Source organism: Emiliania huxleyi (genome assembly GCF_000372725.1).
Source record: "Emiliania huxleyi CCMP1516 unplaced genomic scaffold EMIHUscaffold_3, whole genome shotgun sequence".
Lineage (NCBI taxonomy): Eukaryota > Haptophyta > Isochrysidales > Noelaerhabdaceae > Emiliania > Emiliania huxleyi.
Genome location: NW_005199770.1, coordinates 1,185,540 through 1,212,055, shown reverse-complemented (window position 1 = coordinate 1,212,055; position 26,516 = coordinate 1,185,540). Strand labels below are relative to the sequence as shown.

At 66.3% G+C, this 26,516-nt stretch overlaps 6 protein-coding genes across 6 annotated transcripts; 2 read left to right on the top strand and 4 right to left on the bottom strand.

The window, feature by feature from the left end:
• Positions 1-144: 144 nt before the first annotated feature.
• On the bottom strand, positions 145-1,271 carry EMIHUDRAFT_95543 (hypothetical protein; the record flags this gene model as incomplete). Its single annotated transcript, XM_005775310.1, has 5 exons — positions 145-264; positions 626-745; positions 826-972; positions 1,089-1,138; positions 1,223-1,271. The coding sequence occupies 5 exons, from the start codon at positions 1,269-1,271 to the stop codon at positions 145-147; spliced, it is 486 nt and encodes a 161-aa protein (XP_005775367.1).
• Positions 1,272-7,073: 5,802 nt separating this feature from the next.
• EMIHUDRAFT_414461 (formaldehyde dehydrogenase/S-formylglutathione hydrolase) lies at positions 7,074-9,725 on the bottom strand. Its single transcript, XM_005775309.1, has 12 exons — positions 9,630-9,725; positions 9,416-9,553; positions 9,230-9,343; positions 8,923-9,011; positions 8,490-8,550; positions 8,296-8,418; positions 8,169-8,224; positions 8,023-8,098; positions 7,848-7,916; positions 7,579-7,705; positions 7,435-7,499; positions 7,074-7,286 (listed from the first exon to the last, which is right to left on the bottom strand). Exons 1-12 carry the CDS (start codon positions 9,708-9,710, stop codon positions 7,167-7,169), a joined length of 1,119 nt encoding a protein of 372 aa, XP_005775366.1. The 5' UTR covers positions 9,711-9,725; the 3' UTR covers positions 7,074-7,166.
• A 1,599-nt stretch (positions 9,726-11,324) lies between these two features.
• Positions 11,325-12,666, top strand: EMIHUDRAFT_56021 (hypothetical protein; the record flags this gene model as incomplete). The annotated part of the gene is made up of 6 exons (XM_005775308.1): positions 11,325-11,573; positions 11,646-11,705; positions 11,999-12,082; positions 12,183-12,245; positions 12,403-12,459; positions 12,535-12,666. Coding segments are annotated over 6 exons (645 nt in total), but the record flags the coding sequence as incomplete, so codon positions are not given.
• A 1,062-nt stretch (positions 12,667-13,728) lies between these two features.
• Positions 13,729-19,143, top strand: EMIHUDRAFT_195386 (hypothetical protein; the record flags this gene model as incomplete). Its single annotated transcript, XM_005775307.1, has 12 exons — positions 13,729-13,895; positions 14,036-14,185; positions 14,370-14,394; positions 14,501-14,662; positions 14,759-15,232; positions 15,302-15,386; positions 15,537-15,655; positions 15,732-15,816; positions 15,882-16,298; positions 16,367-16,437; positions 18,532-18,794; positions 19,119-19,143. 12 exons carry the CDS (start codon positions 13,729-13,731, stop codon positions 19,141-19,143), a joined length of 2,043 nt encoding a protein of 680 aa, XP_005775364.1.
• A 153-nt stretch (positions 19,144-19,296) lies between these two features.
• On the bottom strand, positions 19,297-23,779 carry EMIHUDRAFT_447730 (hypothetical protein; the record flags this gene model as incomplete). Its single annotated transcript, XM_005775306.1, has 8 exons — positions 23,627-23,779; positions 23,398-23,553; positions 22,316-22,420; positions 21,453-22,108; positions 19,890-19,934; positions 19,752-19,778; positions 19,599-19,682; positions 19,297-19,516 (listed from the first exon to the last, which is right to left on the bottom strand). Exons 1-8 carry the CDS (start codon positions 23,771-23,773, stop codon positions 19,297-19,299), a joined length of 1,440 nt encoding a protein of 479 aa, XP_005775363.1. The 5' UTR covers positions 23,774-23,779.
• Positions 23,780-23,923: 144 nt separating this feature from the next.
• On the bottom strand, positions 23,924-26,052 carry EMIHUDRAFT_195384 (hypothetical protein; the record flags this gene model as incomplete). The annotated part of the gene is made up of 3 exons (XM_005775305.1): positions 23,924-25,334; positions 25,426-25,489; positions 25,983-26,052. 3 exons carry the CDS (start codon positions 26,050-26,052, stop codon positions 23,924-23,926), a joined length of 1,545 nt encoding a protein of 514 aa, XP_005775362.1.
• Between the last annotated feature and the right edge of the window lie 464 nt (positions 26,053-26,516).

The following is a 26,516-nucleotide window of genomic DNA, read 5'->3' as shown; positions in this document are numbered from 1 at the left end:
TGCGCTGCCAAAAAGGACTAGCCCGCCACCTTCCACATCCGCTCTGCGGGATGGAAAGTGGCGGCGCCCGTCTCGGCGCGTGCGTCCCGCCTGCTGCTATCGAGGGGCTCCCGTCGGACAGGTCCGAGGACGGGGAAGCCCGGCCTAGCTGCCGCTGTTGAGGTACTCCCAGTTGATGACCATGAGGCGCTGGACGCAGGTGAGGGCGTACTTTTGCACCTCGGGGTCCTCGTGCTTGAGCAGCTTCATGGCGTGCGCCTTCGCCTGCGAGCGGGAGGGGAGGGGGAGGGGTGGGGAGGCGACATAGGAGGGGAGAGAGGCGAGAGGTGGGGAGAGAGGCGAGAGGTGGGGAGAGAGAGGAGAGAGGTGGGGAGAGGAGCGAGAGGTGGGGAGAGGAGAGAGGTGGGGGGAGAGGAGAGCGGTGGGGGGGAGAGGAGAGAGGTGGGGGGAGAGGAGAGAGGTGGGGGGAGAGGAGAGCGGTGGGGGGGAGAGGAGAGAGGTGGGGGGAGAGGAGAGAGGTGGGGGGAGAGAGGAGAGAGAGGTGGGGAGAGAGGAGAGAGGTGTGGAGAGAGGAGAGGGAGGTGGGGGGAGAGAGGAGAGAGGTGGGGAGAGAGGCAGCACGCACGTCGATGGCGCCGCCAGACTCGTAGAGAGCGGCGTGGAAGAGGGAGGCGAGGGTTGGCTTCTGCTTGAGCAGCTCGTCGAGGAGCGAGAGGATGTACATCACAACCTCGTCCTTGTTCACCTACGCCAGACCACACCGCCGCCCCTCCGCCGCCAGGCTTCGAGCGCGGCAGAACGCAAGGGCCCGTCGGCGCTCTTCACCCCGGTGAGCAGGGCCTTGAAGAGCTGCGCGTGCTCGGCGGAGCGCATCTCGATGAGCGCCGCCTGCGCGGCCACCGACTTCGACTGCACGATCTCGACCAGCTGGTACATGAGCTCCAGCTCATCCTTTGAGATGATGCCCTTCTCCTGCACGGGCGGCGGGGTGCGCGCCGACGTCACGACAGTGCCTCCCTCCAGCCCCCCCCGCAAAGCGCTACGCCGCCACGCGAGGCGCTGCGCGCCTTGAAGGCCGACCAGGGCACCTCTCTGCGCAGCACGTCCTCGTTCGTGATCTTGCCCTGCTTGACCTTGCCTGAGGCGCGCAGCGGGTGACGGCGTCGGTACGCACGAGCTCTGCAGGAGACTTGCAGCCGGGATCTGCTGCGTCGCCGCGCACCCGCGCTGCTCCCAGTCTTGAAAACCATCGGCACGGGCTCGGCGACCATCGAGGCAGCTGGGCGACGCCTGATGCGGGAGGAGCGAAGAGTTTTCGAGAGTTTTTCCGACACAGCAGGCAAGACCGGTTTATTGCTGCGGCGAGCCGGTGCGCTGCACCCCCAACCAGCCCCAACCGCGTCCCGGACGCCCGGCCCACGAGCCCAGTCCCTCCCTCGCGCGCGTTTGGCGGTCGCGAGCGCACCGAGTTGGGCAGCTGTGGCTTCGGTCTGTGGCGAAAAACGAGAATTCTCCCGTGTACGCGAGTTCGCACCCTAGTTCGCACCTGTCTCGGTCTCGGGCACCGCACCCGTGCTGCCACAAAGCACAATGTGCTGCCACAAAGCACCACTAGCGATTTCGCGCGGAGGGCGTAGTGAAGCGCTGGGGCGCTCACTGTGTGTTATTCGGGTGGGGATCCATCAGTGGTCAGCGGCTTTAGTCACAGATCAAAGCTCAGACGCCACACCAACACCACAAACACGCTCACTTCGCCGCTGCTGTAGATGGGCCTCCGGGGGCCCATGCTACGTCGAAGCACAGACCCGATCTCGGCACTCACGGGCTGCCACGCGCCCGCGCGCGGCGCGGGCCGCACCGACCATGCCCCCGGGTCACCGACCCCGCCTCTCGGCCCTCTCGGCCTTCAGGAGCGTGCGGGAGACCGGCGAGGGGCGCGCCGCGCGCCGCCTGCAGAGCCGCTAGGGCTGTCTTGCCCGCAACCCGATGCCAATCATCCGGCCCGCTGGGTGCGCTTCTTAGCTCCCCGGCCCTGGATGTGCGGATGACTGCACTCCAAGTGCTCCAAGTGCTTACCAGGCGCCAGTTCGCACCTTTCTGCTGTGAGAGAGAGTTGTCATGTTTAAATTCTTTTTTGCCGATGTCATGGCCCCTTGGTGCGCTTCATAGCTCTCACCCCACCCACCCATCACCCTCCTCCCGCCCCTCCACAAACCGGTCCAGCGGGGCGGGAGCCGCGGCCCTGCGAGCTACTGCCGCCCCGCGGGCAGCGGCACGGCCGGCTGCGTCCTTGGGCCGCCCCTCCCTCCTCTCGAAGCGCTCTCCCGGCGCCGGGGTTTGTGGAGCGTCCAGGGAAACCTTTGTTACGTAATATCTCGGGACCGCGGACGCCATTCTGAACCAGACTAGATTTGAGAGCAGCACATTTGAAAGATCTAGATCTACTACTAATTAAGCCAGGGCTGGGGAGCTGGCCTGCTCAAATGGTGAAGGGTGGAATAGCTGCATTTTGACCAGAAGCCTTCTGTACACCTTCTGTACACCTTCTGTACACCTTCTGTACACCTTCTGTACACCTTCTGCACATTCTGTACATTCTGTACACCTCTCCAAGTGTGGTCATGCCCATCAGACTCTTACTGAATATGTGATTTTTACATCTCAAGGCGGTGTACAACAACAAACAAGCAAAAAACTACCCCCTCCGGGCACGCTTGCTGCCCGACGCCCGCTCCGCTTCACCGCTCGTGTCGGCGACAGTCTTGCTGCGAGCTGCCTCGATTGCCTCACGATAAGCTACTCTTTTTGTCCCTATTGGGCTCCCTCCTGACTCCGACAGCAAGGTTTGTTCAGCCATCGCCATCTCAAAGACTTGTAGCTTTGCTGCCGTTGTCCATAGAAGATCGCCAAACGTCTTTAGCAGGATGGTGTTCCTCCCGCGAGCCTGGGCGCGGTGCCTCCCTTGACGGCGGCTGGCACCGCAGATGCTGCGCGACCGGCGCCACCGACTCAGCCAACCCCGCCAACCCGGGCAGCCTTGGCCATTGCGCCGCCCGTCAACCCCGGCTGCCCAACCCGCTTGCTTGCTCGGTCACCGGCGAACTGGTCGCGGCGGTGGTGCCGCCCGGGGTGATGGCGGCATTCCCAAGGCTGCATCCCAAGGCTTGCATCCGCATCGCACGACCGCTTATGAGGGCGATCGCCGGACACGACGGGAGACGTTGCAAAGCGCGCGTTGCGCCCCCGCTTCGCGCCACAAGATGTACAGAATGTGCAGAAGGCCTTTAGCAAGCTTTAGCAAAATGTACAGAAGGCGTTTAGCAGATGTACAGAAGGCGTTTAGCAGATGTGCAGAAGGCCTCTAGCAGGCTTTTTCAGCAGAATGTGCACAGGTACACCCATGGCCTCTCCGAACTGTCCGGCCGCTGCACAGACACGACAATGTGGATGTCACTGCTCCAGCCAGCCAGACAGACAGAGAGTCCTTGCTGCCTGTGCCCTGTGTCTGGGCATGCCTTGAGGGCCGTACAACCAGCCAGTGAGAGCGCATGCAGCTTTCTTTTCCTTCAACCTTCTGCAAAACCTTCTGTACATTCCTTCTGTACACCTTCTGTACACCTTCTGTACGTCTTCTGTACACCTTCTGCACATTCTGTACATGTCTGGACGCTCCACAAACCCTATTCGGAGGGTCTGACCACGAGTCTCTGGGGGGTCCTCGGCGGTGACCCCCCCCCCCCCCCAGCATGTGGTGAAGCCTCTGGGGGGGGTCGGACCCCCCCCCTAGGATGTGGTGTGGAGAGAAGCGCGCCCCCCTCCCTGGAAGCGATGTCCGCCTGCTCTCTCTCTCTACCAGTCAGTGTTGTGCGAGAGCAGAGAGTTTTGTTGTCAAATTCTTTTTATGCTTTTTCGCTCTTTTTAAACGTGCCTGTGTTGTACCAGCACGTGCCAGCCCGCGCCTGTGTCGAGCCTGTCTGCTGTGAGAGAGAGTAAGTAGCACTTGGAGCACTATACATTTGTATGCAACCGCATTCCGGGCTACTTGTACCTAAACCCCCGGAGTGGGTGATCTGGAATTTGCACTTTCTAAGCTCGCTTTCATCATTGAGGAGAAGTGGGGCGTGCCAGATCGCAGCGTGGAGAAGTTCGGTTACAACATGGTATTCATGCCCCCAACTGGTCCTCTGCCGAGCGCCTCCCTGGTCCCTGCACGACGAACCAGTCGGCACGACCATCGAGCTCGCCTCTTCCTACCACTGACGTTACACCACCGCTGAGCTTGGCAAGCAGCGATCCCTGAATAGGAGTGGAGTTCTGAGACTCGTTTGCGACTTGTGTTCACTGCTGTCACAGTAGGTGCAAGGTGGTTAGAGTGTGGGGTGCGAGGCGAGGCGCGAGGGCGAGGACCACCGAGGGCCGGCGAGGCGCGAGCGGAGAGAGAGGTGCGGCGGCTAGACGTAGAGGCGCGAGACTCTCGCCTCGCGGCGAGCCATCACTCAGCTAGCTACGTACAAGGCGCGTGCGTACTACGGCTCAGGCTCTAGCTGCGTGCCCGAAGAATGGTGTAGAACAAAAACGCCCAACAGCCGGACCGGCATCTCGCCGTAGACATAAAGCCGACACACGACTCAGACAGGACCCCCCCCGGCCGCTAATGGCCCGCGGCCTCCGGGACCGCGCGGTCGATCCCACGTCGGGCGAGAGCCCTACTCGACACACATGGACCCTAAAGGCTCGGCGCCGGGCACCGCCTCGGGAAAGTAACGCGCCTGCGGGCGGACCCTCACAGCCCACAGCTCACACATGCAATGGAGTCATCTCATGTCGGTCACGCGAGAACGGCCGCGAGGTCAGCCGATGCCAGGGCTGCGTGCGTGGAGACGTACTTTGGGTGGTGCGCCAGTCGGCTCCAGTACTCGGCCGCGGACCGCAGACGAAGCCAGCGGCGCACTTGCTGCCAGAGGACAAATCCATTCGGGCGGTCTGCCTCGCAGCGCTGGCAGGAAGACTTCCGGCGATGCAGCCTTGGGCCCCACAGATCGTTGTGGTTGTACTTGTTGATGTACGCAAGCTCAAACCACTCCCGCTCCGGCTTGCTGTCAAAGCACCACGTCACAAACTCGGGACAAAAGTAGATGTCGCACCGCTCGCAGAAAGAGGTGCGTTCGAAGCTCCCGTTTCGCCCGCAAAACTCGTGCGCGTATACCTGTCCGTCATCAAACGCCTCCTCGTCCGAATCGGAAATGTCGGGCTCCGAGTCGAGGGGGAGTCCGTCTGAAGTCACCAGCTCAGTGATCAGCGTGTGCCCACCGATGTCATGCGCGCCACCCCAAAAGTCGATGTCGATGATCCTATGGAGGCGGCCGGTGTGCACGTGTCTCACGAGAAAGCCAACCTCGAGCACAAACCCGTCGCGTGACGACGGGCGGCGTTGGCTGAGCGCCAGCTCGTCCATGACACTCGCAACCCTCCCAGCCTGGGTTCGAGATGTGAGGGGTAGGGTAGGGTTCACATCTGTGCAGACCCCCTATCCCCCTACCCCCTCCATTTGGGCGTTTAACGGACGTCTCTGTGGCAGCCACGCCCCACCCCCTACCCCCCTACGCCAAATCCCGCGATGCCACCCTAGCCGCTACCCTTTCCCCCCAGGAAAACGCAAAAGTCGGAATCCTAGGCGCTGGGGTGAAAAAGAAAATATTTCCGTTTTTCCTTACAATGCAAGCACTCCGCATCGGCCAGACAGTGCAAGCATTCCCACGTCGGCGGCGAGAGCCCTACTCGAGACACACCTAGACCCTGTAAAAGCTCCCGTGCACCGCCTCGGGATGTACCGCGCCTGCGGGCGGACCCACACAGCCAACAGCTCACATAAACGCCACAGCTCACACATGTACGTGCGCAATCAAAGGCTGCGCAATGGAGTCGACGGCGTCGGCCTCCTGCAGTCGGCTCGCCTGTCACTGGCTCCAGCCGTGCCGCCACGGGTGAATCGTCTGGCCAGTGTAATCATAGCCCCCGAGAAAGGTATCGTGGGCCTTTTCGCTCGGGACCACGAGTTGGACGCGAGGAAGTCCTTCTTGGTAAGCTCACTCACGTCGGCATGATGCGGCGTAGTAGTAGTGTGTCAGGTGCGCATTGGGAGGATGGTGGCGCTTCCTTGCTGTGCAAAGATGTTGCAGTCCTCGATCATCACGCTACCCCATTGAATCTGGAGGGCGGGAAAGACCGCCTCTTCACAGATGGGCTCCACGGCCACGTCAATGTTGCCAGCGAAAATCGTCAGATTGACCAGAGCGATACCGGGAGCCTGGGCGTAGAAGGTGTCGCTCAGCACGCGCAGAATGTGCCGGCGAATCGGAAAATGCACGCCCCCGCGGCGGCCACCATCGTTGACGTTGTCGAATCTGTGACCCTCAGCGTGCGCCTCAACATCGGCCCCGATGAGGCGCAGCGGCTTCTGTAGTGAGGAGATGCCGCGGTCGATGTCCGCCTGAGTGAAGCTCAGGTCGGCTGCGATGCAGATGGTGTCAAAGGGATCGGCTGCGGCGACCGCCTCTTCAAACTCGGCGACCGAGAGAACGGTGCGCTGCACCGGGCGAAACATGAACATGTTTGGGATCGGAAAATCTGGGTGGTCAGGGCCCAGCATCAACGGACGCTCAGCTGAGCCCAGCAGCATGTCGTTGGCACGGGAGCTGCGGCGGCGCGGTGCCGCCACGCCAAGATCGCCGATCCACGCACCTCCCTCGCGGACGAGCATGGCGCAGAGTCCAAACCACCCGTCTGGAAGCAGAGATGCCGCAGCGCGTGCCGCTCGGGGCCCGAGAGCAAAGCACAGGTCGAGATCCTCGATTGCAGTGTGCGTCGGAGGCGATCATGGTGCGAACGGTCCGGCCTGCTCGCGAGATGACCATGAGGTCGCGCACGCGCAAGTGCGAGCAGATGCTTGGCAGGAGGTCCATCGGCAGGCTTGGGAGCACCATCAGCCGCCTGGGTGCAGGGTGGGCCCGGGGCCTCTACTCGCCAGCTACTCGCGTGGGGTCGCCGCAATCCGCGGCGAAAAAAAAACACCTCGTTGACGCGGTTTCAAGCATTGCGAAACCCAACCTACGCACACTCACCCACCACACTAGCACCTGCAGGCCCGCGGCACCGCGGTCAGTCCGTCAGCAGTAGTGGACCACCGCGCGCAGGCAGTCGCCCGAGTGGAGCGCGTCGATGGCCTTCGTCGTCTCGCCGACGCCGTTGAAGCGGTGGGTGATGAAGTGGTCCACGGCGATCTCGCCCTGCGGACACGCCGCGCACAGGTCACAGGGCGGCGCGACGCGAGAGATGTGTGAGCCCGGGACGCAGCCGGCAGGGCCAGAGAGAGGAGCGAGAGAGGGTGGGGGCAGAGGCGTCTCGCAAAGAGTCTCGGAAGGGTCTGCCCTTCGCCTTCATCATCTTGTCGGTCAGCATCGGGATCGCGTCGCGCGTCTTCCAGCCGCCAAACGCGGTGCCTGCTCTCACCACACACCACGCGTGACCGCCGCGCTGTGCTCGCCGCCGCCTCTGGCCGCGGCGCGGCGGGAGCGGTGCCGAAGCAGCGGCGGCCGGTGATGAACTGGAAGGGGCGCGTCGCAATCTCCTTGCCCGCCGCGGCAACGCCGACGAGGCAGCACTGGCCCCAGCCGCGGTGCGCCGCCTCGAGAGCGGAGCGCATCACCTGCTCGCAGAGATGACACGAGATGACACGAGATGACACGAGGTTGCACGAGGTTGCACGAGAGCGCATCGCCTGCTCGCAGAGACGGGTGTGAAGCCGCGCCCTTCCCTCCGCCGCACTGCGCGCCGAGGAGGGCGGTCACGTTGACGTTGCCGGTGCAGTCAAAGGTGTAGTCGAACCCGAAGCCGGTGGGCGAGTTCTTAACCAAGACCTGCGGCCGAGGTGGTGGGGGGTGGGGGGTGGGGTTCTGCGCCAGGGCCGGGAGATTGCGATCTCTCGGGAGATTGCGATCTCTCGCGAGCCCCCCCGACGGCCGCCTGCTGCATCGGCTCGTCGCCGTGGTCCTTTGGGTTGTAGCAGACGTCGCAGCCGAGCTTCTTGGCCATCTCGAACCTAAGCTCGGGCAGGCCCGGGGTGGAAGCGCGGCCAGGCTCGGCGCCTCGCAGGAGCCGCGTCTTCGCGCTTGTTCGGGTTGACGTCGATGCCGACGATGTGGGAGGCGCCCACCGCCTTGGCCGCCTGCGGGAAGGCTCCAGGCGAGGTCCAGGCAGGCTCCAGGACGGCGCGAGGCCGCCTGCTGCTTCGGCCGCCTGAACGACGGCGAAGCCGACGGCGCCGAGGCCAAAGACGGCGACGGACGAGAACGGCTCGACCTTCGCGTTGTTCCAGACGGCGCCGAGGCCGGTCGAGATGCCGCAGCCGAAGAGACACGCCTGCGTCGGCTCCGCTCTAGTCTGAGCGCCCGAGGACGGTCGAGGTGCGCCGTGGCGGGAGGAGGAGGCGCCTTCTCTAGCGACGCGGCTGGGTCGATCTTTGCGATCGAGATCTCCGCGAGGACGGTGTACCTGCGAGCGAGGAGAGGGGTGGACCGAACAGGGAGAGGGGCGGGAAGACCTCTGCGAGGCGGGTGTGGTACTCCGCGAATGTGGAGCAGCCCATGGAGTGTCTAGGAAGTGTCTAGGAGGTGTCTAGGAGGTGTCTAGGAAGTGTGTACTCTGCGAATGTGGAGCAGCCCATGGAGTGTCTAGGAGGTGTCTAGGAGGTGTCTAGGAAGTGTGTACTCTGCGAAGGGGGAGCAGCCCATGGAGTGTCTAGGAGGTGTCTTGGAGGTGTCTAGGAGGTGTCTAGGAAGTGTGTACTCTGCGAATGTGGAGCAGCCCATGGAGTGTCTAGGAAGTGTCTAGGAGGTGTCTAGGAGGTGTCTAGGAAGTGTGTACTCTGCGAATGTGGAGCAGCCCATGAAGTGGTAGACGGTGGAGCCGTCCTTGGCGAGGGTAAAGCGCGAGGTGCCGTCCGGCATCACGCCCTTTCCACGCGGCGACGAGGGAGGCAGGTGAGGTGGGGTGGCGAAGCGGCTGGTGAGTGCGGGGCGGGAGTTTGCAGGCGGCGGAGGGCGGGAGGCGAGGCTAGTTTAGCGGGCGGGCGGCGAGCGGCCAGGGGGCGGGGGAGAGGAGGGCTGCCTCGCCGCTGGTGTGGGTGGCGGCGGCGGCGGCGGCGGCGAGGGGCGCAGCTACGTGGCGGCACCTTGCCCTGCGTCCCGCGAATCTTTGGGCAGAGGTTGGTCTTCGGCGACATGCAAAACATGCAGTCCGAGCCCTTGCACTGCGGCGTGTATCCCGGCACGACGTGGTCGCCGACCTGGGAGGCGGCAGCGGAGGTTGGCGCGCGGCGGAGCCGGCGGGTTTACAAGGGCTCCGAGGCAGAGGAAACCTTGACAGAGGTGACGCCCTCGCCGACCGCCTCGACCACGCAGCCCGCCTCGTGGCCAAGGATGCTCGGGAAGAGGCCCTCGGGGTCCTGTCCGCTCAGCGTGTAAATGTCCGTGTGGCACAGGGCGTTGCACATCACCTGTACGGCCACGCGGCGGACCTTGAGTGCGTGGGCGACGCGTCGGCATGGCGCGGGCGTGGCAAGGTGCGGCGACCTTCATGCGGACCTCCCCGGCCTTGGGCGGCGCCACGATCACCTCCTCCTCGCGCAGGTCGTTAACGCCGAAGGCGACCATCGCCTTGCACTTGATGGGCTCCATGGTGCTGCTTGAGCGGTGATACGCGGCTGAGCTTCTTATCGTCCGGCTGCCAAGCTGGCGCGTGTTCATAGCTCGGAACCCCCGGCTTGCTTGCACCATTCAAAGACGGTGGCGGTGACGCGCGGTTTCATTGCCCATAGTGTTTGTTTTGTTTTTGTCGATCAAAAACGCCCGGAGCTCCCTCCCCTCAGACGACTCCGCTTACAAACAAAAAATCTCCCTCTTTCTGCATGTGGCAATTTTGCCACGTGCAGGTCTCCCGCTTTCTGCATGCACAATTGCACATGCACATGCACATGTGCATGCACATGCACATGTACGCCACAAGAATCACGCAGAGACGCAGCCGCTGAGGCGCTGTCCACGAGTCCACCGGTCTGGCCTTCGTCCTCTCCATGGGCGCGAGGGGCGCCCCTCGCGCTGACTCCTTCTTGTGTAGGTTGTAGCACGATCGGTCGCACCCACGTCTCTACCTGTGGCGCGACCGACGCAACTGCGGAGGTGTTAACTGCTGTCGGCAACAGCCAGCCGGAGGGCAACCTCGTTAGGAGGCTAGAGATCTCCCTCATCCGGAGGGAGGATCGCCCTGCCACAGCTACGCGAGCGACGCCAGCTTGCGAGACGTTCACTTTGAGCATTCGGGCCGCGCGACCTATGGAGACGCAGCCAGAGGCAAGCGTGGGCGCTGCCCAAGCGGATCGCCGGCAACTAGTGCCGCCCGCGCCTGGCGCGACCGCCTTCAAGCGCGGGCGGCCCGTGACTTTGCTCCATCAAACGGGACAAGGCAAAAACACAGTTGCACAGATACATGCCGGCGGCGCGACTCCCCCCCGCAGATCGCCCTCAGTGGGGGAGACCGCGACACCGGTGACGGAGCGCAGTTGGGAGTGTCTTCGGCTCACGCCAGGGCGCTCGTTGCTCCTCCGTCTCTTTGTATCTTCCATACTGCGTTTATCAGAAGACGTATGGTTCTTGCACTTGTGCAAGATTGGGCGTCTTCTGCTGCAGTCCCTTTGATGGGAGGCCCCAGGGTGGGGGCCACCTCGAACCCCGGCCAGGGATTCGAGCGGAGGGTGCCCCGGATTCATCTATCCGTTGGGCCCCGGCACCTATTTTAGAACTGATCACTTTGCGCAGCAACCGTCGGCCGCCGCTTTTTAGCTGGACGGCGGTACGCTGCGCCGTCGCTCTGTCGTGCACGCTCTCGTGCCTCGTTGTTGTGACCCACCCTGTCCCACCCGTGTGTGATCAGTGTCTACGGAGGGAGTGTCTTCGGCTCACGCCAGGGCGCTCGTTGCTCCTCCGTCTCTTTGTATCTTCCATACTGCGTTTATCAGAAGACACGGACATCCCCTCGGTTTTTTGTTTTTTTTCGACGAGCTGGCGTACCGCTCGATCCCCGCTCGTTTGTCCAAGCCTCGAATGCTACTACGACTCCTACCTGTAGCTATGAGCCCAGTTACGTCCGGCATCGCACCACGGCGATTCGCAGCGGCAGAGCAAGTCGGTTTCTTGGCCGGCTCAGGCTCTGCGAGCATTGGCAGGCGGGCTCTCATCAACCTGGGCGCCGCGGTGCTCTTGGCTCTGCCTGCGTCGACGTCGGCGGCGGAGCCAGGCGAGGTGCGCGCCGTGCTGGAGAGCGCGACATGGGATGAGACGGCGCCCTTCACTCGGGAGGACTTTCGCCGCCTCGACGAAAGCGACGACTCGCGCTTCTACGACGACCCGAAGCTTGTCCAGCACATCGACGACGCAGCCGTCGCCTCGACGACGAGCTTCTACTCGCAGCTTTTCGCCTCGCTCGCCGCCTCCGGCGAAGCACCGCCGCGGCCTCTCTCTGTGTCCTCACCCTTCGCTCCTCGGTGAGGCACTAAGGCTGCGTCCGTGACATGTCCGTCTCGTGTCCCATAGGTCCTTGACCTCTGCTCCTCGTGGGTGAGCCACTACCCGCCGGCGGGCACAGGCAACGACGTGACACCACGGATCATACCACCGACACACACCAATCGGCTGCATCTCGGCTGCACCTCGGCTGCACCTCGGCTGCACCTCGGGCTGTATCTCGGCTGCACTTCGGCTGCACCCGTGTTCTGCCTCCTCTGTGCTACTTCCTAGGCCCGCCGCTCGGCCGCGTGGAGGGCCTCGGCATGAACGCCGCCGAGCTCGCCGCCAACCCGGTGCGTTGCCCGAGGACAACACCAGCCACGGGAGAAGAGACCGGCGAGCCGCGGCAGACTCGAGGGAGGTGGCGGGAGATCTGCGAGAGAGGTAGCGGGAGATCTGCGAGAGAGGTAGCGGAGGCGCCCGTTGCCTTCCACGCAACCGCACAGGTGCTGACGGGGTACAAGGTGCAAGATCTCAACCGCAGCCCGGCGCCGCCACGTGCCGACGCCTCCCCGTTCGACGCGCCGGCGCCTTCCCCGAGCCTTCTTCTCGGAGCGTCGTTAGGCGCTGCCGTACGCCGACGCCTCCTTCGACGCGGTCACCTGCACCGTCTCGATCGACTACCTGGTCCTCCCCCCTCCGCTGCCGCGCCGGCTGTCCGGCAGCACACGCACACGTCCACCACCCTCTGCTGCACTGACTTTGGTAGGTTCGACTGATCGAGGTCGGCGCGGGAGGACACCTCCTTGACACGTCCATGACACGTCCATGACACGTCCCGCAGGTGCGACCGCTCGAGGTCGTCGCCGAGGCTGCTCGCGTGCTGAGGCCGGGCGGTAAGGTTGTATTGATCTTCTCGAGCCTCCCCTATTGAGGAATGAACTACTCAACTTTCCCGTGTTCTTTCTTCTCCGAGGTTGCATTCGTCTTCTCGAACCGCCTCTTCTTCTCGAAGGCGGTCGCGTTGTGGACCGGCAAGGATGACTTAGAGCACGTCTACACCGTCGGCTCCTACGTCCACTACGGCGCCGGAGGAGCGACCCCCCAGCCCTCGCCCGCGGACGGAGTCCGGAGACGTCTCTTTGCCTGACCTCGGCCTACCTCCTGCCCTGCCCCAGGCCTCCTCACGCCGCCCGAAGCCGTCGACCTCACGCCGCCGAGCGCGAGGAGGAGAGGCGGCGGCAAGCCGCAGGGCGACCCGCTCTACGCCGTCGTCGCGACGCGAACAACCGCGCCGCCGCCGCGGTCCGCGTGAGCTGAGAGCCTGAGGTGCTGATGAGCGCTAGCCGTACGCCTACACGCTCTGTCTGGAGACTGGACTGTGGAAGCCTGTGGCGCGCGGTTTTTATCATGCATCGCCCTAAAAATCTCACGTGCACTAAACCACTTGAAACTTGCATGGCGTACGTGTTCGTGCTGGCCAGCCTGGCAGACTGAGGGAATCCAATCGACACATAGATAGTGCGGAGAGATCAAAGGCATGGAGGGAATCCAATCGACTCGACGCTGAAGCCTTGGCCCCTAAGCGGCGATGTGAGAGACCCAGCTATCCGGCGCTCTTCACGAGGATGGCGATGATGATGCTCGCGACGAGCGTGCCCGCGCCAATCGGGACGAGCAGGATGAGTGGCGAGTCGGCGAAGCCCTGGACGACGTCGAGGACGTCGGCGAGCACCGCCGACGTCGGAAGCCCCGCCCCAGCGGCTGCTGGCGACTCGGCGAGCTGCTCAAGGCCCGAGAGCGTCGCGACCGGCTCGAGCATGGCGTGAGGAGTGCGAGCGCGCTGCACCGCCGGCTGCCGCAGAGCGCACTGCGCTGGCACGCTCAGCGCGCTCGCGCAGGCAAGGAAGGCGAGCATTGTCGCGATTGACCTCATCGTCGAATGCAGCACGGCGGCCTCTGCCTGAGGCGTGCGGCACGGGAGGCGCGCGGAGGTGCAGGAGCTGGAGGTGAAAAGAATTCGCGTTAGATTGGGCTGGGTTGCCTCAGTAATCAACGTTCGCGAAGAATCGCGGACTCTTCGTCGGCGCTGGCGCTTTGGCCCAACGACAAACTCGCGGCGCGGAGTGTACTCAATCCGTCCAGGCAGTCAGTGCCTGCGCGGCTCGCCATGGTGCTCAGCGTGGACACTGCGCTGCTGGCGCACGCTGCGCAGAGCGCGACGCCGCTCTCGCACATCCTCATGCTCACCAGCGCGCTCCCCTTCCCTCTGCACTGGGGGCTCAAGCGGCTTCATACCGAGGGCCTCCCGTTCCGCATGCAGCCGCCGCCACGAAGGTGTGCGGACCCGTTTGCGTCCAGGCCGCAGCAGCTCTCGCACCACCCATGTCCCCACACCGCGTCGGATGGGCGCGCCGGTGCTCTGCCAGCTCGCATACACTGAGAGCCTCCCCTGCGCCCGTTTCGGCCCACATCAGTCGGATAGCGCGGATCATTGGTGACGAGACCGCTGCGGCGCCGGCGGAGCCGACGCAGTGTCCGGTGAAAAAGATCGCAAAGCAACTTGATACATTGGACCGGCAGCTCGCCCAGCTGCAGGATGCTGAGGCCTTCAACGCCGAGAATCCGTGAGCCACGGCCCGCCCTCCCACTTCCCCGCGCATTCATAGCCAGGGAGCCAGGGGCGGCGCATCTAGCCACCGCGCACGCACGCGCCAACGCGTGTTTGCAACCTCGTCAGCGCAGTCATCAAGCGTATTGCCGCGCCCCTCCTCCCTCGCTCGCACCCACTGCGCCAACCGAACCGACCAGGTATCTCAATGGGCTCTTCGCTCCGGTGCAGCGACAGTAGCAGCTCGCCACGCGTCATCGATAGGAGTGTCAGCTGGTGCACTTGACGCACGCGTCGCGCGCAACGGGGTGCGCCGGTGCGATACCCGTAGGTGGACAGCACGATGCCGCCGACACCACTTGAGCTGGTCGAGGGCGCCTTGCCACCCGACATGCCCGCCGGCTGCTTCATGCGCAACGGCCCAAACCCGGTGCCAGACAATGGCTACGACAAGCGTATGCACTGGTTCGACGGGCACGGGATGATCCACTCGGTGCGGTTTGGCGGGGGTGACTCCGCCGCCGGCGGCGCGGCGGCGGGTGCGCCGCCGCTCTACAGCCGTTCGTGGCTGGCCACGGATCGGTATGAGCACGAGCGGGAGTTGGGGCAAACCTACTTCATGACTCTGGGCGAGCTCGCGGGGGTGCCCGGCATACTGAAGGCCTTGCTCGTGGCAACCTCAAAGATGGAACTCGCAGGAATGGACATGCTGCGCGGGTCGGTCGCAAACACCGCCATCATGACCTGGGGCAAGAGGCATTTTGCGTTGGCAGAGACTGGCTTGCCGTTTGAGTTCTCCCTCACAGGCGAGGGCGAGGTCGTGTCTCACGGCTTTGAGAACTTTGATGGGCAGCTCGACTTCCCATTCACGGCACACCCAAAGGTGCACGCACCCTCGGGCGACCTCATCTTTCACGGCTACAGCTTTGGCGCCACGGCGCGCAAGTGGTGGGGGCGGATGCGGCAAGCGCCGAACGGCAAGTTCGAGCTGATGCGCAAGGTGGAGCTGGACCCGCAGTACGCCTCTGGGCTGATGCACGACCTCGCGGTGACGGACCACTACGTACGCGCCTCCGCAGCCGCGCCGGAGGTCGCCGCGCCCCCCTCCCTCCTATCCCCCCCCCCCCCCCAGGCTCTCCTCTTCGACATGTCCATCACTGTCGGCCTCAACGCCGTCTTCTCGGGAACCTTTGGACACTTTGACGACTCGCGGCCAGGTCGGATTGGCGTGGCGCCCCTCGACTCGACCTCTGAGTCGGAGATCCGGCACGCCTTCTCCCTTGCACGGCTAGCCTAGCCCGCCCCTGCCTCGCTCACCCGCGCTCTCCGCCCTCCTAGGTGGTTCACGCTCGATGCTCCCCTCGGAGTCGTGCATCCGCTCAACGCGTGGGAGGAGGACGGTGGCGATACCATTGTGCTATGGTCGCCAGTTTGCACGAGCTTTGACGGCTCGGCCAACCCCGAGAACGAGGCGTACATGGCCGAGGTGCGTCTAGCCTGTCTTGAAGGACACAAGTGGGACCCGGTGGGGGGCAAAACCCCCCGCGACTCGTGCCCTGCAGGTGGTGCTCGACCTTCGCACGGGTACCGCTACGACGCGGATGGTCGACAAGACGCGCAACACCGAGTTTTGCCGCCTACACCCGGGTGCGGCCCTCCGCCACCCTCTCGCGTTCGTCACTCGCCCACCAGCCGCCCTGTCCTCGCCCCAGACTACGTCGGCCGCCCGGCCCGCTATGGCTTCTCGGGCGAGATGGACGGTGGCGACGCGCGCTTCGGGGGCATAATCAAATGGGAGCTTGCGCGCGGCGGGGGTGGGCTGCAGAAGGCTGCGCGCTTCGGGCCCGGCCGCTGGGGCGGAGAGCCGATCGTCGTGCCCAAGGTGAGGCCGGCGTCGGGCGGAGGCGGGAGCAGGGCCGTGGATGGTGTGGTGAGACGGGCCACTGCGCCAGCAGCGTCCAGCCTCTCAGAGTCTACCTCGGGTGCGATGACGGGGGACGGCGAGGCGGGCGCGGCTGCCGACACCACGCCAGCGGGCGCCAAGGCAGCAGACGCCTCCGACGCCGCGTATTTGATTACTTTCGTGCATGACGAGCGGGACGGGGATAGCTTCGTCTCCCTCATCGACGGTACGCCGGACCATGTGGCGCTGCTTGGAAGCGGTGAAGCTGAGAAGTGCGCCTCGGTTGCGTCGTAGGCGAGACCATGCAGCAAGCCGCGCTATTTCGAGTTCCCAGCCGAGTGCCGCTGGGTCTGCACGGCCATTGGGTGGGCGAGTTTGACATCTGAGATCTGACCGACCTGCGCTACTTTGAAAGCCGTCTTGAACCACCGCGTGGGCCACCGCCGGTGCCATTGTTTTTGGTCGCAGGCCAGCCGCCGGCTCCCCGTCCCCGCTGGGCTGCACGACATGCATGTGGCCTGGCAGCGAGGTGGCCTCGCTGTTACTTGTGTGTGAAACGCCTGTGCAATTCTGTACCTTTCTGTAACTGTTTGGAGTTTGCGTGTGTTGTCCACCCGAGTATTAGGATTTTCTGGCATGGCTCCGAATCAGGAGAGAGGGAGAGAAAGATCTGCGGAACGGGGTGGCGAGCTCGTACCGCTCCTCGACCGAGGAGAGGACGATGTCGACCGCTGAGCCGAGCTCGAGCATGAGAGACCGGGTGCGGTTGCGGTGTCATCCTCTTCCAGGTGGGGAGCGGGATGCGGCAGGCCCACAGCAGCACACACGAAAGAGAAAACATGGGCAAAATTCTTTTCGCGGGCGACGGGGAGTTCTTTTTTCGAAGCCCAGCGCGGGAGGCAAACCGAGAAGAGAGGGAGCGCTCAGCACCTGCAACCCCGCCCGTCTGTATGCCCGGCCGGACGAAGGCTGGCTCGGCCGCCTCCCGGCGCGGGCACGCGTCAACGGCGGCTACTGCCGCGCCGCTCGCGCTGCCGAAACGGATCGAGGCGGCGGCGGAGAACGGCAAGGTCGGCGTGGTGCAGACGTGGCTCGCCGGGGATGGGCTGGTTGACGCGACGTGCGTGCATCGCGGTGTGAGCGGCTGTACGCTCCTGCTGATCGCCGCCGAACACGGTCACAAGCAGCTCGTTGAAGTGGTGCTGGAGCGCGGCGCGGAGGCGGACGCGCGAGACAGCGAAGGCTATACGGCGCTGATGGCCGCCGCCGCCAACGGCTACGTGCAGGTGGCCGAGATGCTGCTGCGGCACGGCGCACGGATCAATCTGCAGGACCGCAAGCACGGCGTCACCGCGCTGATGGCCGCCGCCGCCAACGGCCACGAGCGCGTGGCCGAGATGCTGCTGCGGCACGGCGCAGGGATCAACATGCAGGCCAGCTTCGGCGGCACCGCGCTGATGCTCGCCGCGCGATACGGCCATCCCGCCGTGGTGCTTCGCTTGCTGCGGGCGGGCGCGGACATGACGCTGCGCACTGCGGCGGGCAAGACGGCGCTGCAGATTGCCAAGGAGAAGGGCCACGCCGAGTGCGTCGAGGCCTTCAGGACGTATCTCGGGGAGGTGGCGGCAGCTCGCAGCAAGGCGCCGTCGGCCGAGGCGGGTGGCGCAGGGGTTGGCGCACCCGCAGGCGCGGCGGCGGCGGGCGCCAGTGCCGCGGCCTCTGCCTCGAGCGGCGAGGGCGGTGCGGAGGCCGCGCCGGGCAGCGAGACGGTGCCAGAGGAGGTCGTGCTAGCGGCTGGGCGAGGCGAGGAGGCGGCGGTGCTGGCGTGGCTCGACGGCGGCGGGTGGGTCGACGCGACGTTCGAGTACGTCTTTGATGACGGCTCGTGCAGGAGCGGCATGACGCTGCTGATGATCGCAATGACCTATGGCCACGCGGGGCTGGCCGAGGCGCTTCTGCGGCGTGGTGCAGATGTCTCATTGCAGACCAGCGACGGCATCAGCTATGCGCTGGGTCTCGCCGCCGTGAACGGCCACGAGAACCTGGTCGAGCTGGCATTGCGGCACGGCGCGGAGGTCAATCAGCGAAACAAGGTTCGCGGCACTGCGCTGATCGAGGCCGTCTACAACGGCCACGCGCAGGTTGTCGACACGCTGATCCGGCACGGCGCAGAGATCAACCTGCAGGCCAACAACGGCTTCACAGCACTGATGCTCGCCGCTGCCAACGGCCATCCCGCCGTGGTGCGTCAGCTGCTGCGGGCGGGCGCAGACATGACGCTGAGCACTAAGAAGGGCAAGACCGCGCTGCAATGGGCCAAGGCGAAGGGCCGCGCCGAGTGCGTGCGCGCCCTCGAGGAGCATGCGGCGGCCAAGGCGGCGGCCGAGAAGGCGGCGAAAGAGGCGGTGTGGGCTGCGGAGGCGGCGGAGAGGGAGGCGCAGAGGGCGGCGGAGGAGAAGGAGGCGGCGCGGCACGCCGACGAGCTGCTGGCGGAGGTCGAGGCGGAGAAGCGCGCCAAGGGCAAGAAGGGCAAGAAGAAGAAGAAGAAGGGCGGTCGGAGCGGCGGCGCTGGGCCGTCGCAGGAGGCGCCGGCAGAGGCGGCGGCAGCCAAGCCCGCGCCGTTGGACAGGGAGGGGTTGCTCAAGCTTCTCGCGGAGCTCCACGAGGACAGGATCCGGTTCGGCATCACGCCGGAGACGTCGGTCGAGGGATTGGCGGAGGCGTTGGGAGAGGCGGCGGGCGAGGCGAGCGAGGAGGAGGGCGAGGAGGAGACGGCGGAGGCGGCCGAGGAGGAGGGCGAGGAGGAGGGCGAAGAGGAGGGCGAGGAGGCGGCAGCGGAGGCGGCAGCGGAGGCGCGCCGGCAGGCTGAGGCTGCGGCCGTGGCAGCGGCAGAGGAGGAGGAGGCTGCCGCAGCGGAGGAGGAGGCGGAGGAGGCGGCAGTAGCGGCGGCAGAGGCGGCGGCGACAGAGGCGGCAGCGGCGGCGGCGGCAGCAGAGGCGGCGCTCGCCGCAGCCAAGGCGAGGCGCGCGTCAGGTGCCGCTGCGAGGGCCAGGGTGCGGGAGGCGGCCTAGCCCGCGCGCAAGGACAGCTGGCGCAGTGGCAGCCATGGGGAAGGGTCTCTCGTACTCTGGGGTGCGTTCTCTTGTGAGCGATCGTGGCGATGGGCTGGGCACCGCGCCGCGCGGGCACGCGTGCAGTCCCTCGAGGTCTCGCCGGGAGGCTGCTCACACAGCCGTACGAAGGGTGGACGGTGGCGCGAGAAAGTTGCAACTCGCATAGAGTGCGAGTGCATCTCTCAGCGCAGAGTGACTCAGAGTGTGGGTGTGGCTGTGGCGACCATCGAGCATCGTGGAGGCGATATCCCCGCAGAGCCGCGCAGTGCGAAGGCTCTCATTTTTCAGTTTAGAGGGACCCCTTTTGTCGGCGCTCACACGGCCGCTGAAACTGGGCGTGATATGATATGTAGTGACGGGTGCCGTTGCCCGATCCTTCTTCTTGATCTCCCGCTCCCAGCGTGTCTAGATACGTGGCCGAGTCCGTCCCTATTGCGCCATGATCAACGTGGTTCTCCCAAAACGAGCTGGCTCCTGCCCGGCGCCAGCGAGCCTCCCTATCCCCTGTTCTGCCCACCGCGGAGAGTCAGCAACGGTCGAGTCAATCGGCCGTCCGTTTCCGGCACCGCAGCTCGACGTCACTGGGCATCGGCCTGTCCGGCGAGAAGACCGATCAGGTCCTTGGGGCCGATTGTCGCGGCCGCAACACCTACCCATCAAGAGAGGGCACAAGTCAGCGAGGCCCATCGCCGCCAAATGGCAACCGCGCGGTGGCGTCTGCCAGGAATGGCGCCTGAATTGCTGCCGGCCTGCTCCGCCTCCTCGCCCGACGCGTCGCTGGCAGAGACCGACGGGAGGTGGGGAGTCGCCTGCACCGTCAACAGGGTTTGACTCATGCGGGTGGCGCTTCCAGTACGGAGGCCGCCGGCCCCTCCCGCGCGCCCGGGCGAGGCCACGCACGAAGCCAGCCACCTCCTCCGCCATGCTGGGCGCCGGTCCCGCGAGCCCACGCAGCGCAGCCTTGCCGCTCGGAGTCACCTGGCGCGCACGGTTGAGTCGGTGAGAGCCGCGGCCGTGCGCCATGCGGCGGCTCCTTCCCCGCGAGGCCGCCTCAAACTCAGGCGTGCGCGGCAGCGGCTGCGTCGGCAGAGGCGGCGGCGCACGCGGCGTCGCCACTGCGAGGCCTCGCACGTGCTGCGCCACCTACGGCGGGGGCGGGTCGCTGTGAGGCGACACGCCCGCGCGCGTGCGCCGCGAGTCGGTGGCCCGCCACCGCAGCAGAGCCGCAAGCAGCCGGCGCGCGGGCAGACTGGGCCGCGCCGGCTCTCAAGGCGAGCAAGCCGAGCAGGCTGAGGAGTGTGCCGGCGACCACCTGAGGAGGCCGGGGCGGGAGTGCGGGACTCATGCCGGCGCGCCTCCTCTCCTCGTGATGCGAGCGAGGGCGTCGCGCTCACCGCAAGCTGCAGAAATGGCTGCGCGGCGGCGAAGAGGACACGGACACGCGGCGCTTCTTGCGGCGAGGAGGACGGCGTGGACGGGCGGAGGCCGACGGCGGCGGTGGAGGGCCGCGCCACGGGCGCCCAGGGGCAAATCGACGAAGTGTTTCCGGGCACGGCGGCGGGGACGGCGGCGGGGAGGGCGTCGGCGGGTACGGCGGCGGGGAGGGCGGCGGCGGGGGGGGCAGCGGCGGGGAAGGCGGCGGCGGGGAGGGTGGAGGCGTGCTGGAGCGCGGCGGCGGTGGCAGCCTCGACGAACGTGTGTTCCCTCGGCGCGAGCTGCGGCAGGCTCCGCTCGAGAGTGACGTGGATTGGGTGTGCCATCACGTCGATCCCGTCGGGCGCACCGCTGCCGCTGCGGCCGCACAACACGAGCGCGAGGGAGGCCGCCGCGCCGCGCCGCGCCCGGGAGGAGAGAGGCGGAGAGGCGAGCGGAGAGGCGAGCGGAGAGGCGAGCGGAGAGGCGAGCGGAGAGGCGAGCGGCACCTACGAGGGGTTGCCCTCGGCGCGTCATGTGCGTTCCCAAAGCGGACGCCACGAGGGGCGGAGGGGGCAGCCTCAGCGAGGCCGCGCACGGCGAGCGCAAAGCTCGGGAGAGACCACTCCGGCAGCCGCGTCCGCCACGCCACCGAGGGCGCCGGAGGCGCGGAGGCGGCCGGAGCGGCGACAGCCACCGCCAGGAGTGGCACCCGGCGGGTTGCAGCGGCGGTGGGCGTGGCGGCGGCGGGCGTGGCGGCGGCGGCCGAGGCAAGAGCGGTGGTGGAGGCGGTCGTGGCGGCGGTGGAGGCGTCGGGGCGCGGCAGCGAGCGGTTGTTTGGCGCGAGCCCGCACTTTGCGGGGCAGCGCGGGAGCTGAGGCTTCCACACGAGGCGAGGGTGCGTCGAGATGGCGCCGACGAGCCGGCGGCCCGCGAGCGGATGCGCTGCCTGCCGCTCCGCTGCCGCCGGGAGGAGGGGAGGCGCGGGCGGCTCGTCGAGGAGAGGCGTGTACTCGAGCGTCAGAAGCGCGGAGAGGTCGTCAAGAGGCGCGGACGTGTTGCGCATCCCAAACTCGTCCGGTGTGTGGGTCGCTTCGAGTCCAACTGGCTCCTCGAGTCCAACTGGCCCGTCAAGGAACGTCTCGGGCGGCCGCATGCTGCCGGCGAGCTGCTGAGCTTGCAGCTGCAGAGCTGGCAGCTGCAGGGCGGCACGAAACGTCTCCCAGCGGTCTGCGTCCAACAGATCCGGCCGGCCGGCATCCTCGCCACCCTCGCCCAGCCGCGAGGGGGGCAGGCGGACGCCGCTCGGCTCGCCCGCTCGCCCTGCAGGCTGCGGCGGCGCGTCACAGCTCGGCGGCAGCGCGGCGTCGCATTGCTCCAGCAGCAGCGCCGCCAGAGCCGCTTCCATCGCCCCCCAGGCCGCCGGCGCCGCCTCCAGGCCAGCCACTGCGACAGAGGCGGCGCACCTCTCCGCCCCGCCGCGCGCTTCCGACATGGCCGGCACCGCAGCCTCGGACCATGCAAGCGGGCCACAGGAGCCCACGGCAGCGGCGATGGCGGCGGCGGCGGCGGCGGCGGCGGTGGTCCAGAGCAGGCGGCGGCGCGGGTGGCGCGGGTGGAGGGAGGGGCGGTGGCGGCCGCCAGGAAGGCGGCACGGCACGGGGCTGAAGAGGGGCCGCTCCGGACGCGCCGCAGAGGGCGGCGGCGCGCTGTAGACTTGCGACGGCGCGCTGTAGACTTGCGGCGGGCTGTGGATGCGCAGCGTCGCCAGCAGAGGAGTGAGGCCGGTCGCTCTGTCGGATCCCGCGGCCGAGTAGACGCTCTCGGGAGAGCTCACCTGGTACGTCCGGGACGCGTCACCCGGGCAGGGCCGTCACGCACCCGGGGCCTGTGGGAGGCGCGCGCCGATGCCGCATCCGACGCGGGCGACGAGACGGGCGGGGCGGGCGGCGGCGGGGCGGGCGGCGGCGGCGTGGGCGGCGGCGCAGGGAGGGTTGCCAAGCCCGCTGCCCAGCTCGCCCCGCGGCGGGCGGCGACGGCTCGGACGGCGCGGTGCCTGCGTGTTGAAGGAGGGGTGGGAGGCGGGGTTGTTGAAGAGCATGTGTGCGCATGGTGCAGCGGCTCGATGCTCGGCGCGGATCACGTGGGTTCGAGACCGGGCGGGGAGGGATGGGGGCCGTGCGGCCGGAATATGGCTTCCAGCGGCACGTGACAGGCAGTGGTGCGCGCGTGTCCCGCATCTAGGCTTGCGGCGCCACGGGGCGCTGACCGCGCCGAGCGGGGACGAGGCGGTCGCGCGGAGGGCGGCAAAGAGGGCGGCCGAGTGCGGCTGCAGCGCGGCGTCTGACCATGCGAAGAGGACGGGCTCGAGGGAGGAGAGGAGTGCGACTTGCAGCCGTGGGCCGCAGCGAGGCGAGGCGGCGTGCCGCAGCAGCGCCGAGAGGAGCGCCTGCGCGCGAGGACCGCCGGGCGCGAGGGGCGGTGGGGCAGCCGGGCGGGGCGGGTTGGCGGTGAGGGTGTTGGTGGGAGGAAGAGGGTTGGGAGCTGGGCGCGCGCTGAGGGCAGCGAGCCGCCTCGGCGGCGAGCGGCTGTCCGTTGAGCAGGACGGCGGCGAGAGACTCGGCCACGAGCCTCGGCTCTTGCGCCGCGTAGGGCGGGAGGACGGCCTCTATCCAGGCGGCGTCGGAGACGTGCTGCGGGGGCGGCGAGGAGAGAGGTGGTGAGCGTGCCGGCTTCGTCGAGAGGCGCGCCATCGGGAGCCGGACTGGGAGCTGCGAAGGGCGATCATGTGCGTTTCACCGCGAGCAGGTGTGTCGTCAGCCGGAAGAGGTCCTGGCCGACAAGCTCCGAGGAGGAGAGGAGCGTGGCGATGGCGGCGGTGAGGGCGGGCTGGGTGTCGCGGAGGAGCGACTTCTCGGCGCCGCTGAGCGCGGAGAGGATGCGCCGCGCCCAGGCCTGCGTAGGAGAGACTCGGTGAGGCGTGGCGAGGCGAGCGCTCGGTATCGGTGAGGCGAGGCGGTGCTCGCGCCGGGTCGTGCGAGGCGCCCGCGATGAGCTCGTGGAAGCGGAGCGTCTGCGGCTTGGCGGCGGCGGGGCGCTGTGCGACGAGGATCGCGTTGGGGTCATGCGGCGCGAGCGGCGAGCGCGGTACGGCATACACGGAAGAGCGAGCCATTTTCGTTTTGAGCGGCCCGCTCAGAAAAAATATCTCGCAACCACCGCCCAAGCGGCGTGGCGTGGAGCGGTTGAGCATCGACGCAAGTCGTCCGTCTTTTCATTTTGAGCGGCGCTGAAAAAAAAGGCGAAGCAACAAGAACTGCCTGCATTACGTTGACCCGCCCTGCCCCCTGCTCTCCAGCTCCCGCAGCGTCGGGGGGCGGCGGCTGGTCTCCTCGGCCGGCGCCGAACCGGGGAGTGGCGGCGCTGCCTCCACAGGGTGCACTCTCGCCGATCGCGGGGGCTCACCGCTGACCGCCGCCAACGGACCGCTCGAGGGCCTCGCAAGGCGGTCCTCGGTGGTGCTGCACTGCCGGCTTGCGCGCGAGAGGCGCGCCGGGGTCACGCGCGAGAGGCGCGTCGATGCCGGCAGCCACCTCGCCGCCCTGGACCATCTCGAGGCTCTCGCGCTGGCCGGCTTCTTAGTGGCAGTGAGGCGGTGGTACCGCTCAAACACATCATCGTTGATCTCGAACCCCAGCTCCTTCAGCACCACCATCGCGTTGTTGCGCCTCGCACAAGAGTAGCCGTACGCGAAACGCGCGTGCGCCACCACGTAGAAGAACGTGTTGAGGATGGCGAGCACGACGTGCGCCTCTTGCGAGTCGAAGTAGCCGATGACGGCTCCGTTGATGGTGATGTGTGTCATGATGAGGAAATTGGAGATGATGTACCTGTCGAGCAGAGTCCAGTAGGCCACTTCAGGGATGGACGCGGCGGTGAAGAGCTTGTACGTGGCCGAGGTGAGCAGGATCGTGATCGAGAGCTCCATCCGGTCGGCCGTATCGTCGTACGGAAGCAGAAACGTCGAGAGCGAGATGAGCCCAAGCACGCCCACCGGCAGCACCGCGTTGGTCAAGAAGGCATTGGGCCGTCGCTCGACTATCGCCGTCACGTTGAGCGCCGGATACGTCCTGCCTGGCATGAGCTCAAGCACCGCTCGCTCGAGGACGAGGCTGGGATGGAGGTACCACACGTTGGCGAGGGCAAAGGTGTTGGTGTTTACGCTGTGCGCCACGTTTTGCAGGCCACCGAAACGCAGCGGCACCACGCCCTCGTTGGCGCAGTTGAAGGCGATGACGACCGTCAGACGCTGCAGGTCGACCGGAAAGTCCTCCAGCTCCATCGACTCAAAGAAGGTGCCGCGCACGCGCACCACGATGTCGAGATCGCTCCCAATTTGCACCGCCTTTTGCTGCTGCATTGTGTAGTCCAGCGCGGTGGGAAAGTCAACCTGCTGCAGGAACCACTTTGCGCCGGGCCGACCGGTGTCCTTTGGAAACTCGGCGTCCTTCTCGTGCAGGTCGCACATCAGGTCCTCATCTAGCGCGCCGCCGGGCATGCGAAAGTGAAAAAGGACAGTCGCACCAAAGGTCTGAGCCGCGTGATCAACGCCCTGTAGCTGCAGCAGATTGACACGCAGCACCTCGAGCGTGCGCACGAGCTTCTCTTCACTAGGCTCGCACGGAATGCTTTCCTCCTCCTCCTTGTGGCAAGAGGATTCCGGCACACCGGCGCATCTGTTGAGGATGTCGTAGCCCCATCTCCCGCCCACTCCCTTGTCGCCTCTAGTCTCGCCGCCGCCGCCGCCTTCGCCGCCGCCATCTGCACCTCTCCGCGCCGCCCGGCGAAATTGTGCAGCCGCGCCGGTTGCCCTCCGCAGCTCCGCCCAACCCTCAGCGCCGGCGTTGGCAAGAGATGCCGAGACTAGGCCCTTTTGGCTCTTCTGCTTTTCCAGGGCGTTTCGCCGCGCCGCCCTGTGCCTTGCGCGCGAGAGAGAGAGGGCGAGGTCCGTCGCGGCGCTACACTGGACCTTGCGCGGCTCCTTTTCCCGAGGCGAACGGAAACGCATTGCGCCATTCAGCTTTCTAGCTTCTGCTGACTTGGTAACTCTGCTGAATTTGCGAAATCAGTCAGAACCAGTCGTTGAAAGCAGGGAGCTGGCACGACCGCGCGCCGCTGCCAACGTCCGTTCGTTACGTAAGATAACCTTCAACTCTTTCCAGGCCTTTCTCAATTACCTCTACCGCACCCCCCCGCAAGGCGCGCGATACACATACTCGAGTACCTCCAGGCACCAGAACACCCGCTTGGGGAGCCCCAGCGGCCGACGGGCGAGCAAAGGGGTATACTGTGTCTTGGTATGCACAGGAAAAAAATCTAGAGACCAGACCCTGTTACCCTCGCATCGGGCTTAACGGGCGGGGACGACGTGCCATATTTTTTTCCTTTTTTCATTTTTGCATTTGGGCTAAGTATACGTGCAACGTGGGTATGATTCGAGAACGTTTACTTTCGCGTTACGCGACGCGCGGCGCCTCTGTACGCCCCGCCCGGGGCGTCCCTGGCCCGTGGCTGGCCAGCCCAGCTCAGGGGCGAGCTGGGCTGCGCCGGTGGCCGCCTGGATCCGGCCTGCGGGCTCGTCGGAGGTCGCCGAGTGCGCCTCTTGCAACCTCCTCGCACGTCGCACCGCGGTGCCTCTGGGGTGGTCAGCAAGGGTCTTGCGCGACGCGTTCTCCACTCTCTCTCCGCGCCGCCCCGCTGCAAACGAGTGTTCTACCCATCGGTACGTGATGTATACTGCGCGGTGGTGGTGAGGAGAGTGCGAGCCCTTGAGAGTTGCTGGCGTAGTCTATCGCCGGCGCGTGCGCCGGCCTTGAGGTAGTTGGCGCCAGCAGCTAGCCCAGGGGCTGTGGCTCTGC

Bases quoted from the DNA above. Each gene is read 5' to 3' on its own strand.
- EMIHUDRAFT_414461 (XM_005775309.1), bottom strand. From the start codon at position 9,710: ATGGTCGCCTTCGGCGTTAACGACCTGCGCGAGGAGGAGGTGATCGTG. The intron at 8,225-8,295 runs GCGGCCGAAGCA...GCCTTCCCGCAG, and splicing joins TCGGCTTCGCCGTCGTTCAG to GCGGCCAAGGCGGTGGGCGC. The intron at 7,706-7,847 runs GTGACCGCCCTC...CTCTGCGAGCAG, and splicing joins ACTGCACCGGCAACGTCAAC to GTGATGCGCTCCGCTCTCGA.